The sequence below is a fragment of the Lichtheimia ornata genome (genome assembly GCF_029851405.1).
Source record: "Lichtheimia ornata isolate CBS 291.66 chromosome Unknown scaffold00049, whole genome shotgun sequence".
NCBI classification, from domain to species: domain Eukaryota; kingdom Fungi; phylum Mucoromycota; class Mucoromycetes; order Mucorales; family Lichtheimiaceae; genus Lichtheimia; species Lichtheimia ornata.
In genome coordinates this window covers 102,315-119,376 of record NW_026695369.1, presented here as the reverse complement: position 1 = coordinate 119,376, position 17,062 = coordinate 102,315, and the positions used below count along the sequence as shown (strand labels likewise).

At 43.4% G+C, this 17,062-nt stretch overlaps 7 protein-coding genes across 7 annotated transcripts; 1 reads left to right on the top strand and 6 right to left on the bottom strand.

Moving 5' to 3' along the window:
- Nucleotides 1-178: 178 nt before the first annotated feature.
- O0I10_008901 (uncharacterized protein) lies at nt 179-2,914 on the bottom strand (the record flags this gene model as incomplete). The annotated part of the gene is made up of 6 exons (XM_058488902.1): nt 179-1,683; nt 1,746-1,916; nt 1,970-2,098; nt 2,160-2,666; nt 2,739-2,801; nt 2,872-2,914. 6 exons carry the CDS (start codon nt 2,912-2,914, stop codon nt 179-181), a joined length of 2,418 nt encoding a protein of 805 aa, XP_058340322.1.
- A 1,183-nt stretch (nt 2,915-4,097) lies between these two features.
- On the bottom strand, nt 4,098-5,111 carry O0I10_008900 (GTP-binding protein ypt1; the record flags this gene model as incomplete). Its single annotated transcript, XM_058488901.1, has 5 exons — nt 4,098-4,298; nt 4,375-4,602; nt 4,680-4,727; nt 4,810-4,930; nt 5,098-5,111. 5 exons carry the CDS (start codon nt 5,109-5,111, stop codon nt 4,098-4,100), a joined length of 612 nt encoding a protein of 203 aa, XP_058340321.1.
- A 1,227-nt stretch (nt 5,112-6,338) lies between these two features.
- Nucleotides 6,339-7,305, bottom strand: O0I10_008899 (uncharacterized protein; the record flags this gene model as incomplete). Its single annotated transcript, XM_058488900.1, has 6 exons — nt 6,339-6,438; nt 6,512-6,580; nt 6,643-6,691; nt 6,753-6,850; nt 6,910-6,965; nt 7,291-7,305. 6 exons carry the CDS (start codon nt 7,303-7,305, stop codon nt 6,339-6,341), a joined length of 387 nt encoding a protein of 128 aa, XP_058340320.1.
- Nucleotides 7,306-7,694: 389 nt separating this feature from the next.
- O0I10_008898 (uncharacterized protein) lies at nt 7,695-8,379 on the bottom strand (the record flags this gene model as incomplete). The annotated part of the gene is made up of 4 exons (XM_058488899.1): nt 7,695-7,777; nt 7,848-7,924; nt 8,018-8,101; nt 8,159-8,379. The coding sequence occupies 4 exons, from the start codon at nt 8,377-8,379 to the stop codon at nt 7,695-7,697; spliced, it is 465 nt and encodes a 154-aa protein (XP_058340319.1).
- A 111-nt stretch (nt 8,380-8,490) lies between these two features.
- Nucleotides 8,491-9,736, bottom strand: O0I10_008897 (uncharacterized protein; the record flags this gene model as incomplete). The annotated part of the gene is made up of 4 exons (XM_058488898.1): nt 8,491-9,064; nt 9,166-9,316; nt 9,464-9,528; nt 9,615-9,736. 4 exons carry the CDS (start codon nt 9,734-9,736, stop codon nt 8,491-8,493), a joined length of 912 nt encoding a protein of 303 aa, XP_058340318.1.
- A 1,619-nt stretch (nt 9,737-11,355) lies between these two features.
- O0I10_008896 (uncharacterized protein) lies at nt 11,356-12,888 on the top strand (the record flags this gene model as incomplete). The annotated part of the gene is made up of 4 exons (XM_058488897.1): nt 11,356-11,623; nt 11,698-11,907; nt 11,976-12,533; nt 12,605-12,888. The coding sequence occupies 4 exons, from the start codon at nt 11,356-11,358 to the stop codon at nt 12,886-12,888; spliced, it is 1,320 nt and encodes a 439-aa protein (XP_058340317.1).
- A 1,005-nt stretch (nt 12,889-13,893) lies between these two features.
- O0I10_008895 (uncharacterized protein) lies at nt 13,894-15,990 on the bottom strand (the record flags this gene model as incomplete). Its single annotated transcript, XM_058488896.1, has 4 exons — nt 13,894-15,341; nt 15,408-15,499; nt 15,565-15,803; nt 15,865-15,990. The coding sequence occupies 4 exons, from the start codon at nt 15,988-15,990 to the stop codon at nt 13,894-13,896; spliced, it is 1,905 nt and encodes a 634-aa protein (XP_058340316.1).
- Nucleotides 15,991-17,062: the final 1,072 nt, after the last annotated feature.

Genomic DNA, 17,062 nt, shown 5'->3' with positions numbered 1-17,062 from the left:
AAGAAGGAGTGTATATATATAAGTATAAAGGAGAGAAGGCTACAGTACAGTGGTATTGAGATGCTTTTCCACGTCAGAGATGGGATATTAAGGAAGGGAGTGTATATGTTACAGCTGACGAAAAAAGAATGCAGACTCGAATATGTGTGTTGTGGTTTCAGCATCTTGATTTCCTGGATCAAAAGTAAAAATCAGCGGCTACATCGGCAGCGGCAGAATCCATATCAACGGGAGGCACCATGAATCTATCAAAGTAACGGCCCAATCCCGGTAGTTGACAAGGAAGCCTTATCCGTGCGCCCATGTAATCATCAGGTCGCACAATGACAAGGGTGGGTTCATTGATGCTGTAGGATGAATGAGCCTGATTATCGTGATCCAAATAGAGCCGTTCAAGCCCATGAGGAAACATGTGACGAAGGATGTTGGGAGGTGTTATAGAGAGGAAGTCGGCCACTTCTTGTCGTGTGGAAGAGGTGATATAAACAAACGAAAACAAAGAAGATGGCATACTGGATGTCGTGCAAGGCGCTGTGTTGCTGGATGACAAAGATGGTACTGACACTGTGCTATGAGATGATGCAGATGACCATGATGAGAAGAATCGAGATAGACGGCTGCCTGCTGACATGATAGAAGAGGAAGATCGAGGAGAAGACATGGTTGATTCGGTGGAAGACGATGATGAAAGAGGGCGGGTCAATGGTTGTTGAGGTTGTTGTTGTTGCTCTTGTTGGCGATGTTGATGGCTCGGATGAATGTCGTATTGCATGATTGATGATGGCAAATCCAAGTACTGCTTGAGTTGTTGCAAAGCATGTTGGCAATCAGTGATAGATGTACAAAAGATCAAGATGGTAAAGCAGCCTGGTGTATTGCGATCGGCAGTGATACGATCAAGAAGGTCATAATGGTTGGCTTTGATGAACCGCCATCGATCTACGTGCGGTGCAACAACAACTGAATCTTGGTCGTAGTGTTGATATCCTCGAGTTTTAACCTTGGTCTTGTTCCGAAAGACGGGTTTTCGAAAGAGCCATGAGCTTCCATTTTCAAGGTTGTTCATATCAGCCATAGGAAGTGATCGATGTTTACCATTCAACCCTGTCAACGAGCGACTTCTTGACAACATGGAAGCGGTACTGCTATTGGTGATTGAAACCACGCTGCTGGCGGGATCAGACATTGAGCTAGACGTGGATGATCGGCTTCCTTTTGGTTTGACATTTTGAGAAACGAGTCGTTGGGCAGTGTATGGCTTCAGCTTGGAATTATAAGCAATTGTCAAGGAATTGCTTATGCTGCTCGAAGGATAAGGTGCACCACCAATGAACCAGCTGCCGCTTCGTTTCATTCGCTGTGTTGCTGTGCTGGCAACGCTGCCTCGGTCATCATCACCATCCTTTTCTTCCTTGTAGTCGCCACAAGTGATCAAAGCCAACATGGCATTGGACACCATCATATAATCTCTCACATGCGATCGGGCTTCAATATCATACGTATCGAGGATGTGTGGCGATGCATAATGCTTCAGGTACAAATTCAGCTTCCAGCAGAGGTTGTGGACTTGATCAAATGCAAGATTGACAGAAAGCATGTCATGTGGACTCAATCGCTGTGCTGCACTGCCAACAATGAAATATCGACGATGAAGGCTGAAGATATCGGTCATAGGATCATTGGCTGCATTATAGGAATGGGTATTAGTATCATAGCAACGAAAACGGAATCATAGCAACATGTACCTTGCCAACGCTTATAGGAGTGCACCTTGGAGAATTTGATGTCATAAGGTTGAAGGATGGATTTGACATGAGCTTCTATAGCTTGAAGTAGCAAATCATCGTGATCAAGTAAAGAAAACTGGCTCCAATCTGAATGCTCCTCCATGGTGATGATGAGGTGCTTTCGGTGGCCTATAATCCAATGTCAATGATATGTGAATGGGTGTTGTGCATTATTATCGTACCAACAAGCATAACAGCCTTGTTGTCCTTGGTGACCACTGACAATGCACGCATGCCGGGAAAGTTGCCTTCTGCCGATACTTTGAGCGTGTAAAACGTGCCTGACTTGCCACCACACCTTTGCTTGCATCCTTTTTCATCAAGACTATGTTAGTTTTGCGATCGTACGATACCCATTCTTCTTGCCCTTACCTATTTTTTGTCTTACAAAGCTATTGACACCATCGGCACCAAGTACAACGCGTGAACGGTGGCAACTGAGTCTTCCAGTGGAAAGGTCTTTAATGCTGGCAACGATTGGATAGTCAATGGGCTCATCGGGAGTAGCAGGACCGTTGCTGGTCATCATGTCTTGAAGATTGACGAGTTCATGTTGGTATTCGACTTGGATGTGTTGACGTGTGTGTAAAGTATCTCTTAGGACGTCTTCAAGATGTGCTGCATCACAAGACAAGGCCCAATTAAACTGTGATCCTTTTCTTTCCCAGACACGGTAACTTTGCCGTTCTACTGATGCTGCATTGGCCCCTTGTCCCTGGTTAAGGTATGTTTGAAAACGCCAATGTCGCATCCCATTTTCCATTAGAAGTTCAATAAGTTGATGTGCTTGTAGATATTGCAAGGTGTGCGGTGAGATTAGCAAGGATGATGATGACTCGTCTGTGCTGTTGTTTGTCAATGCGGGTGATGGCTTGCTATCTAGTAAAATAATATGATCCACCATGTCAGCTATTGATCATGCATAGACACAAGTAAATAAAGAGCTATTACCAATGATGCAAACAGAGACATCCATGCTCGCTAAAAGTAAAGCAGCGTACAATCCTGAGGCGCCTATTATTACATTTACAACATCATGTTAGCAATCAACAAATCCAATACACGATTCCTATTAGCAATTTACCAGCGCCTACAATAAGAACATCCGATCGTAGTGCGTTAGACATGGATGATTTGCATAAATCCTTGAAACGAGTGGGAAGGGAAAGAAAGAAGCAATAAAAATGAGCATTACTCGAATGTGCTACACATAAACAAGAACAAGTTACTACTACATCGACAAGCGGACACAAAATGTTACATCAAACGGTTTGAAGTAACCCCTTTGTTGAGCCAATAAACCTTATTTGGCGTGGTGATCCATCAGGCAATGTCTGTGCAACGTGTAAATAACCGCCTTTTTGGTATATGAAAAGCAAAAAGGAGGTATCCATTGTCTTTTCATAAGCTACAAAAGGCTAACCACCCATATGCCATTCCCTTGAATCAACGAGATGTGCCCCTTATGTTATTGGATGACATCAATGTCTTTCTCTCAATATGGTAGATATCGTCTCTCTCACAAAAAAGAAACCTGCGTGCTGTATTAGTGAGTCGGGCTAAGATACATGTACTGTTGCGGTTTCTGATTCATATCCAAGACGATCCATTGTACCGGTCAAAGCCATCTTAAAAATGGTGGTTTATGGTAATTAAATGTCATTAATCAACGAAGCCGAGGGATCGTTGCATGAAGGAGTAGGCATTGTTCGGGAAGCTGAAGGCAATTGGTGCGCGCAATGTCCCCGGCCGTGTGCAAAAAAGATTTAAAATGAACTGCTGTGCAACTTGACGCATATCAATTTTGGTATAGATCAGGTCATCGCGTTAATAAGAATGCACAGCATACTTGTGGGACATGGAATAACTTGGATGCGTATCAGCAAGTAAATGGATGTATAAAGGAGGAGGGGGTTGATTATGAAAGCATTGCTGATCAATTTTGTTGAGCTTATTGAGATTAGACGGAAAGTGAAAAACATCTTGACATGATTGTATTTCATATAACAATCAACCCCTATCCTTGTTTTTAGGAGAGGAGAATATGCTTTATGGGTAAGGCCAATGTTTTACCTTTGCAACACACACTTTAAATCAACCTTCCCTTTGTGATTTCCTCCCATTCTCCCACTCATCCCAACCGTGATCCAATCATATCAATCAAGAGGAAAAAGCGTTATTAGGTTGTATTGAGAGTCTCTGTGTAAGAAAGAAGACAAGGGTAGAAGTTTAACTAAAACGAAAAAAGTGTATGTATGTGTGTGTGTCTGTGTCTGTGTTGTATGCTCACGCATGTTGTCTGGTATCCGCTTAGCAGCAGCCGCCTGATTGTTTAGGTTGGACAGCTGCACCCTGACCCACCTTGACGGTTGACTTGGGTTGTTGCTGTTGCATAGTTGAGCCCATTCGATCTTTGATTTGCTTGGCCATAGTCAAGAAAGCTTGTTCAACATTGCTGGAGTCCTTGGCTGAAGTTTCCAAGAATGGGATACTGAGTGATTCAGCCAATTCCTAGAAAATTGTGCGTAAAGCAAATAAATACATGGATCTTTGCTCCCCCTTTTTTTATCCCTGTAGACATGCATACCTTGGCTTGATCCGTTTCCACCACCTTTTTATCAGTCATGTCATTCTTGTTACCAACAAGCAGCTTGTTCACACCTTCTGCAGCATATCGATCGATTTCTTGCATCCATTGCTTGACGTTGTTGAAGGTATCTTCATCCGTCACATCATAGACAACAATGATACCATGGGCACCTCGATAATAAGATGATGTAATCGTGCGGAAACGTTCTTGACCAGCTGTATCCCACTATGAATCCCCCACATGCGTTAGTATTCCTCCTCATTTCAATCCACGTGTAGCATCATACTCAGCTTTATACTTACGATTTGAAGCTTGACGGTCTTGCCTTCGAGTTCGATCGTGCGGATTTTCTATAGCGATGGATATATAGATATCAGTATACCTTGAGAGTGGTCGATAGAGAAGAAGTCGAGTGGAAAAGAACCCCCTTACAAAGTCAACACCAATAGTGGAAATATAGCTCTCGGTGTAAGTGTCGTCTGCAAAACGAAGCAACAAGCAGGACTTGCCAACGCCAGAGTCGCCAATAAGCAAAAGCTTGAACAGGTAATCGCTACATGACAGTGTCAATTGTAAAGGAAAGCAAAAGTTAGCGTCCGTGCGATTTGCCACCTTCATCCATAGCCTCATCTCCCGTCATAGTCTCATCCCCGGTGATTGAAGCTGCCATTGCTCCTGTTTTCTGCTTTCAATGCCTATTTCCATGGGGTGGAAACTTACTATTCAGGGTTCATGTCGTTGTCACAAAAAGCGCTTTGCCAAGACGTAGCGAGTGTCCAAGACCAAGCACTCCCGATATTTGACCCCCGCATGAGCAGGCCGATGCGCGTGATTGCCTATTGCATGATGACCTAATGCCATTCGATCCATCACTCATCTAGACCCACCAATCGATACGCGCAATGATACATACTTGAAATGCTTAAATCGGCGTAGCATTTAGCGACCAACTATGTAATGGCTGTAGCTAGAAAGGGGATGATAAGGGGCATGATGCTTTAATAATAGTAATAAAAACCCGTCCCGTCGTTGTAGACAGGCCTTACAATATAGTGTGATCTTTAACGTTATCATTAGGAACTTATCATAAATGCTCTAGATTGCTTGTTGTATACACAAATCCTAATGTAGGTTGTTGATTTCATTTGTTGTAGTTGATGGTATATAGAATTCACTAAGAGTACTCGTCATGATAAATGCATCATAAAGAAGTTGCCTTTATACCCCTCATAAACATCAACAAGGGCGTGTGAACCCCACTCTTTACTCTCTTAGATAGCGTAGAAAAAGTGCTATACACACCTTTCTATATCAACGTATCATCGTATTTGCACTGGATAGGAATGTAACACATGTAGTCAACGTCAACGTTGTTACAGGATATTCAAGATTGCACACCAGCAAGCTGCAGGTTTCTCATGTGCAACTTTCTATGAGAGAACCCTTTGAAAGATCATATGCGTTCTACACATGCAGTGATAATCTCCCGGTTGCTATGCCTCTCGAGCGTTATCATAGGGTAGCACCTGTGCAGCGTTGTGGAATGCGAGTTGCACATGAGAAAAAAAAAAGAACAACACTAAGGCATGTTGATCATGGTTGCGTGGTAGCACACTAGGTGGTAGAAAGAACCAGTTCCTTTTATCCTGAATGTGCAGGTGAAGTGGCTGATGCTATTTTGCGCTATGCCGAGATGGCGTTTTCGTTACTAAAACACCTAATTGGGGTATAATTTGCCACATTCAGATGCATTGTGTTTCAGTGTAGTAGCCAAAAGCCGTATGACACTTGTCTCGACAGGGATTAGGTTGCTGCCAACAACCCAAAAGAATACGCAAAAGCTCATACACACTCTCTTGCCATCCATATCGTGCACACAGTTTGAGCCCATATTGTATATTACAGCAGAAGGACAAACGATACGTTGTTTAATCAACAAGACGAAATTTCGAATTTTCCATTTATTGAGAGTAATGCTGGTCACATCCTTCGTTGATGCTGTCCTCAGCGTGCTTCTTGGCCTTGACGGAGTCAAGGTAATCCAAGCCCTTGGTCTCGATCCTATCGATGAATAACGGACAAGATATTAGTCATATGTATAATCGTATTCTTTGTGCATTATGCCTCTACTTACATCTTGTCAATGAAACCGCCAGCGATAGCAGCCATGAACTCCTTGGCTTTTGCATGGTTAGGTTCCTCACTAAAGGTAGACAAGAGAAGTGGTTAGCTCTGTAACGATGCTAATGGCTTTCATAGGCTTACCCATTTTCTTCACAGTGCTTGTTGTATGCCTTGGCGGCTTCGTAGGAAGCTACAAGAGTATGTTCAATAACTCATGTACAATAAAAACGTCCCGCCGATAGCCTACATACCAGCAGCAGCGATCAATTCGTGAGAGAGCTTGCCTTCATGGCCACCTTCGGTGTTGACGACTTCTTCGTGTTGGCTAGAGAAATGATCGAACAAACCCCTATAGAGAATGATAGGTGAATCCACGTGCATGAATCCATGGTGGTTGAGTATACTTACATTGTTATTGTTATGAAAGGAAGATGAAGTCTTGGGTGAAAGGTGGGATGGATGCCCTTTTATAAGTTTTCGTTGCCCATCATCATCATCATCGGCGCTGGGTTATGAATTGCAGCAGTAGCTTGGCGCTTGTACAAGAATGGCATTGCTTTTTCTCTCATGATCCTTTCTCTAACACATTCGTTTGGCGATGTTAGGTCATACACAGCAGTTGCAGTTCCTGTGCGTCATTCCTGAATTCTCAGAATTAGGCAAGAGCCCATCATCTAGTAAAGGAGAACGTGACACCAACATGGGATATTGTTAAGCCGTTACATGATTCTCACCATAATGAGCTTACATTTTTCCATTCTTGGTACTTTTTTTGCGGTGTATCCTTACATCAGTCACCTGCATCCAATTTCCGATTTTGCGTTGAAGTCCTAATGCTCTTGTCGCGTTTATCCAGTGGGGAGATTGATACACGTAGAGAGGAATTCACTAACAAAACCATATACTGCGTTGTATTGCATTCATCCAACCACGTCGTTTCGTATGGCTTTATGCATGAATGATCAACATTGATGCGAATCATGTGCATAGAAAAGTGAGCGTGTATGCGTATGCGTTGGTGTAAATGCTTGATCACCCTATTAGATGTTGAGGATGTCTTGGCGTAGTGTCCCATAAGTTGTTATGCTCCGCTTTCCTCTCTGACACACTCTTTTACTTAAAAAAAGACATGACATGGCACTTTAACCCCTTATCCGAAAACATCAACCTGCATTGAAAACCACAGTGTACATTTAATCCCTTTCAGATTTCAATTGCTTATATACATTTTCTCCAAAAAAGAATTGGATCTCATTCCTTGCTGTCTCATCCGAGTCTACATGATCCAGCCATTGATGAGACGTCTACTTTGACTATGGGCTTGCTTGCTTATCATGGAAACATACCTGAGCCATGGAAAGAATTCCGTGTATCCGTTAATCCATAGAGAGCACGCAACGTGGTGGGTTGATGTATCCGTGCACTACATAAACAATCGGGGGGGGGGTGGAGAAGAAGGGGGTACATGCATGAGATAAACCTTAAAAACATAGTTGAAGCATATCTCGATACTCACCGAACAGGGTGTGTCGGACCAATCAATGCTCGCCAATCCTTGATGGCATTAGGTGACTCCAATATTAATGCTTCAAATGGACCACTAAGCAAAAACCATCATAAGCTATCATAGCCTCCTCATCATTTCATTCTTGATTACCTTGTCATGTATCCACAGAGTCGTTCATAGAAAAACTTGCCCTTGTGCTCAGCGTAAAAGGCACCTGCTTGTTCTTGCGTCCACAGCACTTGTCGCTGCTTGAGGATCTTCATGTTGTTTGCGCTAATGGCGTCGAAGATCTTTGGTGGCAATGAGGCATCGGCGCAAATGTCAGGTTTAAGCAATGCCAATGTCAGCTGTCGTTTCAAGGGTTGTGCCATATTAGTGGAAAGGAGGAGGAGGAGGAGGAGGAGAGGGAAAACAAGAGTGGATTCTCCGCAACAAATAAAGAAGCTGGGATGTATACAAGTGTTTTATTCAGGAACCAATTTTCAATCGATGGCATCAAAAGGTCGTTTGCTATTCCTAGTTTGTATTGCGTCCTTCTCCAATGCATCGAGATCGGCTGCATCAAATGATGAATCGAATCCAAAACTATCATAATCCTCATTCAACTGTTTTCCATCGGCAGGGTATAATTGAGCACGAAGTGGGGATCCTTTGTCATTCGTTTTTGTTGTATTCTGTACTCGAGTGATAGGCGTGGATGAAGCAACAGCATGATCAGGCGACCAATTCCATTGATCACTGTCACCAAAGTCATTAAACAAGTCGTCATCGGTGATCGATAATTGTGATTGAAGTAGATGTGTGGTAGGTCCGCGGGTTGGTGATGGTTGTGATAACAGGCTTTGATGCTGACCTTGGAATAGTCGATTGAATGATGGTTGTTGTTTATGAGGCTCGATCTCTTTATCTCGTAAAGGTGGTTCAAATGCTGTTGTACGATCATTGTCGATTGTAATAGGTGGCATCAGTGTGGTTGCATCCTCCTCTCCTCCATTGACTGCTAATGCTCTAATCCAATGGTATATCTCCATATTAAGATCATGTTCAATGTGGAACCTATATAAAGTATATGGAAGAAGGAGAAGGATTTGTAAGTTGAACCTAGGAATAGTACTTGATCCATTGCCACCACACGATCCTTTCCCTTTCTTACTTACCCGCCGCATCGGACAACAAGAAGTTTCTCTAATGATAATCGGTCAACAGTGCCGAAGAGTGTCACAGATACAGACATCCGCAGCTGCTTGGCATCCGGTCTTCGACAAAGCCTTGGATTCAAGACGACACAAATAGTATCCGTACTGTCATCTAATAAAGTGTGCAACATTGAGAAACCCATTTTCCATAACGCATACAAGAAGTTCTCATAATGTGCGCGGAGACATGTGTCATACCCACTACTACTCCCCCACCTCGCAACCATCCCCCAATACGTGTATCTCCATGGCAACTTACCCACCCATATTCTACGTTCCCCGGTTTTGCTATCGTATTTGTCAAGTACTATCACCCCGTTGATCCTACAAGTAATAAAGGTGTGTGTGTGTGTGTGTGTGTGTGTGAATGGTGCTGCCAATGGGTTCATGCATCCACTCGATTAGCGTACCTCACTCTTTCTGGTTTGCCTTGGCTACTTGATCGGCTCGCGTCGTTCTGGTTCTTTGTCAATTGCCATGCCGACGTAATGTCGCGGATAAAGAGTGGCCGATGGCCCCCAGTCGCGGTCATTCGATTGAACAATAAAATATGGGTAGAGACAAGGGAATAAAGAAAGGAACAAAGAGACCAAATTTCATGGAAACGATGTCATATCAAAAGTCGTCTTCATCACTCATCGCTTTGATTATGCATTTACAATATCTAATATGAGAACACAAAGACGATGCACATGTTTGAGCATGCAAAGCAAGTAGTACGTCAACGCACGATTATTCTAACTGCATATGGAATTGGCTATTGCAACAACCAATGCCGGGGAAAAAAGTGATAGCAGGCTAATAAGCACCAATGCACGTATCCATGGAAAAGTTTATATTGGGAGCTTTTCTGCAAATATGGCAACAACATGATCATAACGACTATTAAGCTTTTTAAGGCTATAGCTGGCAGTGAACACATCATCAGCGGGAAAACCTGAGCGATTTTCGCTGATTGGCTTTACTCCCCATTGCAGGGTGGATAGGCTTTTCATGTGTGTCCAAACCAAAGCCTTGGTTACTGAAAACAGGTTGATGATATAGAATCAGCCATTGAGATGGATGGGTGGTGGCAATGATGAGGCGTTGCTGGTGGATATTGCAGATAATGTCTTGGCTTAGAAAAGCGAGGCTGAGGTCCACAGCAATAATCATGGTGGCACAAAGAACAAAGACAGAATGTGATTATTATCGGGATCACTGTAATGATTGTTTTTGGAGACATGTCCTTGTATGGGAGAAGAAGGTCTTTGTAGAAAACCAATGTAAATGGGTGATGGCCACAATGAAATGGCTTGTGACCCCATCGTGGATATGCAATGGGGATTTCTTGGAGAGAAGAATCAAGTAGAGGGTAATTGTTGTGCTCTTATCGGAAGCGGAGACACATCCACACGAGCCAGAATGCACGAAACGCCTTTGTCCATTTCACAACATTTCGCAGACGGGTGGCATCCTAAAATTGCCCTGGACCACAGGTACACAAAGAAAAGCATATACAGTTACACGAGTTTGATGAAGGGAAAAAGGGTCGCATCGGCCGCCTTTCTCAATTCAGAAAGCGAATGGTAGACCTGACCAGCTGCTGTTGTGTAAAATTGTCGTACCGAAAAAGAGGCGCAGGATGGTACCTCTTATGAAGCGTTCGCTTGCAATTGAGAAGTGATGCATGCATTTACTTTTTTGAAAGAAAAAGAATGATCCTTCTGATTGTCTTTTTTAACGAATAATGTCATTGCCTCGCTATAATATGAAGAATGCAGTAAAATAAAGCTCACCGTTCACGACTAAAAAGAACATTTTCGGTTTCCTCGAGACACAAGATGGAAGGGGTGGAAAGCCCACGTTTGGGGGCGACACAACTTGCCCTGAATGAAGTAATGCAATCTATGATTGTAACACATAGGGACTTTGCACATACGCAAACACAAATGGCGGACAACCCGCCAATGCTTTAAATACAGCTTCATCGTGGCATGCCATTCGATCTCTTCCTCCCTTTCTTATTTTCCTGTCAAGCTTTTTGTTCTCGTAAACAAAAAACACAAACCCCCTTCCTTTCTTTTCACATACACAGATCATACATTACTCTCGCAGCCAGGAGCTGTCATTCTTTTTATAACCTAACAACCATATCGTTACAACCATCCAATGCTTCTTCAGCGCGCAATCACACTCGCAGCCATTGGCATCCTTGCATTCACTGGCAACCATAACACCGCCCATGCCGAACCTCTTGCTATCGTTCACGGCACTTCTGGTTCTGATGCAATCAAGATTTCAGCTAGCTATCTCGCTGCATTTGACAACGACAACGACCCTGAGCCTTCCTTTGAGCTTGTTGATACTCCCAATGACGTTTCTTCCAAGTTGATCTCGCTCAAGAAGCGTGGTAGCGGCTGTGCTGATTACTATACCGGTAAGCACACATCCATTGCAAACACCATGCTTGCCATCAGCCGCTTTTACATGTATTGACAAATCATTTTACAGTCAAGAGCGGTGATACTTGTGACAAGATTGCCAAGAAGCACGGCATTTCAACCAAGGAATTCATGGGTCTCAACTCGCAAATCAACAGCAAGTGCACCAACTTGCACGTCCACAAGAAGTACTGCGTTGAAGAAGGTTCCTCTTCTTCCTCGTCTTCTTCGGGTGATTCTGGATCCTCATCATCTGGTGGCTGCTCAAAGAAGCATAAAGGTAAATTTTGTTATATAAATATCCATCATTTACCTAAATCAATGCTCATCATTATTACCTTTTTATAGTGACCAACTCTGATACTTGCATTTCGGTTGCCAAAAAGTACGGTCTCTCGCTTAACGAGTTTTACAACCTCAACAGCCAAGTTCATCGTGGCTCTTGCGACAACCTTGATACCGGCAAGTACTATTGCGTTGCTTCAGGTGGTTCCAGCAGCAAGTCCTCCGACAAGTCTTCCTCCAAGGAGACTTCCAAGAAGGATGACAAGAAGAAAGATGATGATGTTAGCCACAAGGTGACCAGCATGGCTTCCAAGACCAAGAAGAAATCATCCAAGTCTTCCTCCAGCAAGTCCGAAAAGCGCAAAAAGCTTCAATCCAAGGCCGCTTTCACTTACTACTGGATCGCCCAACAAAGTGACTACAAGGGTGGCTCCAAGGTCCCTATCAAGACTTGTGGTGGCAAGACCATTGCCAAGGTCAATGAAAACTATGCTGATGCTCTCGTCATGGAAGGCACTGGTGTCGTTGGCAACAAGATTGTCAACCTTGGTGGCTGCTCCTGCAACAACTACAAGTGCTTTGAAGAAATCAACCGCTCTGAGGAACCCTATGGCATCACTGGTATGTGTGCACAATTGTACATATACAAGATTTGATTCCACATTGCTCACATGGTCTTTTTTTTATTATAGCTTATGGTTCTCCCCTTCGTCCTTATGTCACCATTGCTGCTAATGATCTTCCCAAGGGTAAGAAGATCTATGTGCCTGAAATCGATGGCTGGTCTGTGCCTGGCTCTAGCAAGAAGCACAATGGCTGCTTGTTGGTCGATGATCAAAGCTGGAGTTTCAGCTCTCACCACATTGACTTTTATGTGTACGAGCAAGACTACTACCAAAAGTTGGATAAGCAGCATAGAACCACCAAGGTCGACATTTACGATGGTGGCAACTGCAAGCTCCTCAACTACCTCTAAACCCATTCGTCGTGAGGATGACATCAACCACACACTCTCCCTACCATATCCATTGTACCCGTTTTTCCTCAAAGTCATTTATTCAGTTGTCTCTTTCTCCTATTCACAGTGAGTAAACAATGACCTTTCACACACACACATATACACACACATGTTCTTGCTTTACCGTTTTACCCCGTTTCACTTGATGAAGCGGGACATACCTTAACCAGCCATCGTTTTGTATTACAACGCACATTGTACTTTTTTACGCTTCATCAACAACAACCAAACAACGATAGGATAACTTTATTCATTAGAGAATGACATTGTGAGTGACGAGTGAGTGATTGAGTGAGAGTGTGCATGCATGTATAGATAAACACCACGTGCGACGTCCATGAATGGCAATACGCAAGTTAATCATGCGATAAGGAAAAAAGATACTTGTGTAGTATACCGTTTGTAGCTCTTTACGTATGTGCAATATTCCCAATGTTCCAATTAATTAATTCTACAAAAGCCCGAGTACATGTTGCGTGATGTATGTGGTGACCGATTGTAACCCCGGTATGAGACTCCGTCGATAAATGAAGGGTAAAAATACACTCATTGCCCAAAACTGGCCAGTGCTTATTTTCCCAAACTCAATATGCATATGGCACTAAGTCTAAAAGGTATGTGACATGCATAGCGTACAAGACGCCAATGTCAATGCATTCATACAACTATGGCACTAAACACGAAAAAGGGATGGTTTATGTATACAAACATTGATGAATCATCTTACATGCCCGCATGTCATCAAGGCAGAAAGGGAATGCTGGAAGGATCCATGCCATTGACGACCTGTTGTTTGCATCACAGTATAAACACATATACAATATCATCATCTCCGCGCATCACCACCATTATGACATCGACCCCTTTGTGATGTGAGACAAGCACGTTGAAGTCTTTATATATAATAATATTTACAGGCAAGGTATAATAAACAGTAGGTGGTACAAGTAAAAGGTAGTAGTCTCAAGCTGCTGCTTCGTCATGATGGTGTTGATTCCTTACACGCAAAGGTTGAATTTCATCCTCGAGACCAAAAGCAACGTGACCACGACGACCATCACTGCGTCTAATTTCGCCAAACCAAGCCTTCACCTTGGAAGCACGGCTGAAAAGTTGAGCTTGACCCGTATGAGAAAATCCTTTGAATCGATATGAGACACGGTGTGTAAGGCCTGTTACCATCAAGGCGATTTGTGAATTGCCACGTGATATGCCGTTGGTTTGGTATAAGCTGATGATCCACAATACAATCCACCACGAAAGCGGGACAATGGAAGCTAATGACAAGCCCAAATACGCTGATTGATCCAAGTCGTATGTGATATCGTTGGCAAAGCATGCCTCACCCAATATGACTCTCGAAGGAGGTTGCTCCTCAGGTGCATAAAAGGTCATGAGCAAATCGCTTCTGTAAAATCCATCTCTGATGTAGTTGGTGAACGTGTTCTCAACATTATCCGGTACAGCAAGAGCCCATCGATCGGCTGCCTTTTGATGAAACTTTATATTGCTGCGATCGGTCATGGTGGCAATAAGGCTGAGTTGATAAGCATATGCGTTGTCTGATAGCCGCTCATCACCCATGTGGCGTAGGCTCATGAAGGAGGCATTCAACAAATCATCGTAATTGATCTCAATCAGTTGTTTGTTCTCCCAAGTGGGCTGTATCTCAGCAGTGAACGTGCCAGACTCGGTCATAGTGCTGTTGGAGACATAGGATCGTAACGTGCATTGTTCAACCGTTGCTTCTTCATCAGGATTGTCCAAAGTGCTACTTGATGCTTGTCCGCCCTTAGTTACGATGACAACCGTTTGCTCACCCACTAAAGGACGATCCTCAGGATGATAATCTGGTGTGTCGAGAATATCAAAGACAAGTCGTTGGCGATCATAATGCGTGCGATTGTACATTGATTCTGCATAAAATATTCGTGGGACATCGATTGGCTGATCAGCTCCCAAATAGTCTCTCAGCGTGCTGACATTCAATGTTTGATCGTCGATAATGCGTGCATTTGCATAAGAATCTGTTACGCAATCAATATCGGTGCGCATTGTTGGCATGTCGTGCCATGTGACATTGATCGATCCGATGCCATATCGATACCTGAGAAAGCCTCTGCTGGTATTGCTAGATGCTGCGCCAAATCCAATCTGTGGGATATAATCCTGCTTGATCCCCTTCAGCTGTGCTATCCTGCGTGGTATTGGTAATGAGTACCACCGATAAAGGTGGAAATCCTTGATCCTGAATGATCGAAGAGGCGGCTCGACATAGCATATAACTGTTTCATCGTAATTTGCAAGAATCTCTTGTGCTGCTGGTCCCAAAGCAATAAGGCCAATTTGGAAGATGACAGCTGGAATAAGGATGGTATCCATTCGAATCGATAATAGCACACGAATTACACCTATTCAATAACCCATCATCAGTTAAACAAAGATAGAGGACAAGAAGGTGGATGTATAATGCTAACCTCCAACACCACGTGTGCAAGCATCATACACATCAAGCAAGCTGAGTTGACCACCATTCTGGAATCGCACCCACTTGTACTCGGAGATAGCACTACATTGTGTACACAATCATTTGAGTCATTGTAATTTCCCATATCCAAGAAGCTTCAAACTTACTATCCAATACCACCCATGACACCCATTTTGAGAAGTGTAGTGATCAGGGATACAAATGTTGGAACGCTCATGCTGCCAATTGTGTAATCCAAGGTTTTCCCATTCGCTGTGGAATATGCATAGATCAAAAGTCCCATCATAACGGCTGTGAAGATGATGTTCAGAATAGGCAAAAAGACTACGCCAAACAAATCCCGTACACCCGAGATACGGGCCATCAGCTTTACGGATTTGCTTTTCTGTCAAATCCAATATGTGTTAAATAATGCGTATAGTGGATCATAGATGGTATATAATTACCTCAGTGTTGGTTGATGCAGCATCATCACCGCTGTCCTTTCTTTGATCATTGTTGTGGAGTGCTGATGTACTATTGGTACTTTGGTGGGAGTTGTGACTATGGATATCGCCTTCCTCATGAGCCATATTGCGGTCTAAAGAAGTTGATAGTCGTGTTGGAAGAAACGCTGAGGAAATAAAAGAGAAAGAAAGGGATGAAGATTCTTACCGACAAAGTTGGTATCCATTGGGCTTCGTGGCTAGTAATCATCAAGCACATGCATCACGCTCATCTTCACAGCCTCATTTCATCATTTCTGACATTTCTATCAGTGCAACCTGATCATAGAATCATGAGAAACCTTTACCGGCACACCATAACTGCACTATAGCAACAATACCTCTGTACAAGACGTGCGGTCCTTTTCGAGTAACAAAGATCGGTGGGAAAAGTGTGCATGTTGCAAGGTAGAAAGTCGTCAATGGTGTGTCTCGTTTGTGGTACGGTGATTCCAATGAAGCAAAAGGGGTAGCGTTGATGCTGTACTACTTGCTGGCGGCGACTCATCACAAGGTTTTCTGCATACGCGTCACCCCAAGGTTCATTTGTGAAAATGCTGTCATGTCATGCAAAGCGTGAGAGCACTGAAATTCGATATAGCTCTGTTGATAGAATGCTTGATGTGTTATGCGACACGGCTGCAGTAACTTGTGAAAATATCCAACATCTTGAAGCGGTATGGATTCTATAATCTCTATGTTAGCCTAAATCATTCAATAAGCGTGTAATGACACTTACAACCCACCGGGGCCGGAGCGCACCACACCACGACTACCGCTGGCCCTTGCCATCTTTGAGTTGATGTCCCCCTTCTTTTGCCATATATAGACGCAAATAGAACCTTTGTTCGATGCCGCATTCACTTCATTCCCAAGCATCTAACAAGTGGAATGCATTAGTCAATCTTCCTTCTACTTCATAGCAACCCCCCTCCACACTCACTCGATGTTGCTGGCAATGTTCGATAACAAAAGTATGGCCATGTCATGGGTCGTCGACTGATTGTCAGTATCCTTGTAAAGTGAAACGCCATCATCCAACCCATCAATAATAGGGTGAGTCTGAGAGCAATATTGGATGGATTGAGTGGACAAAGTTGAGTCGATGGTTATCACTGTGATCGTTCCTTGATGTCGAAGATTGGAGCAGCTGACAGAA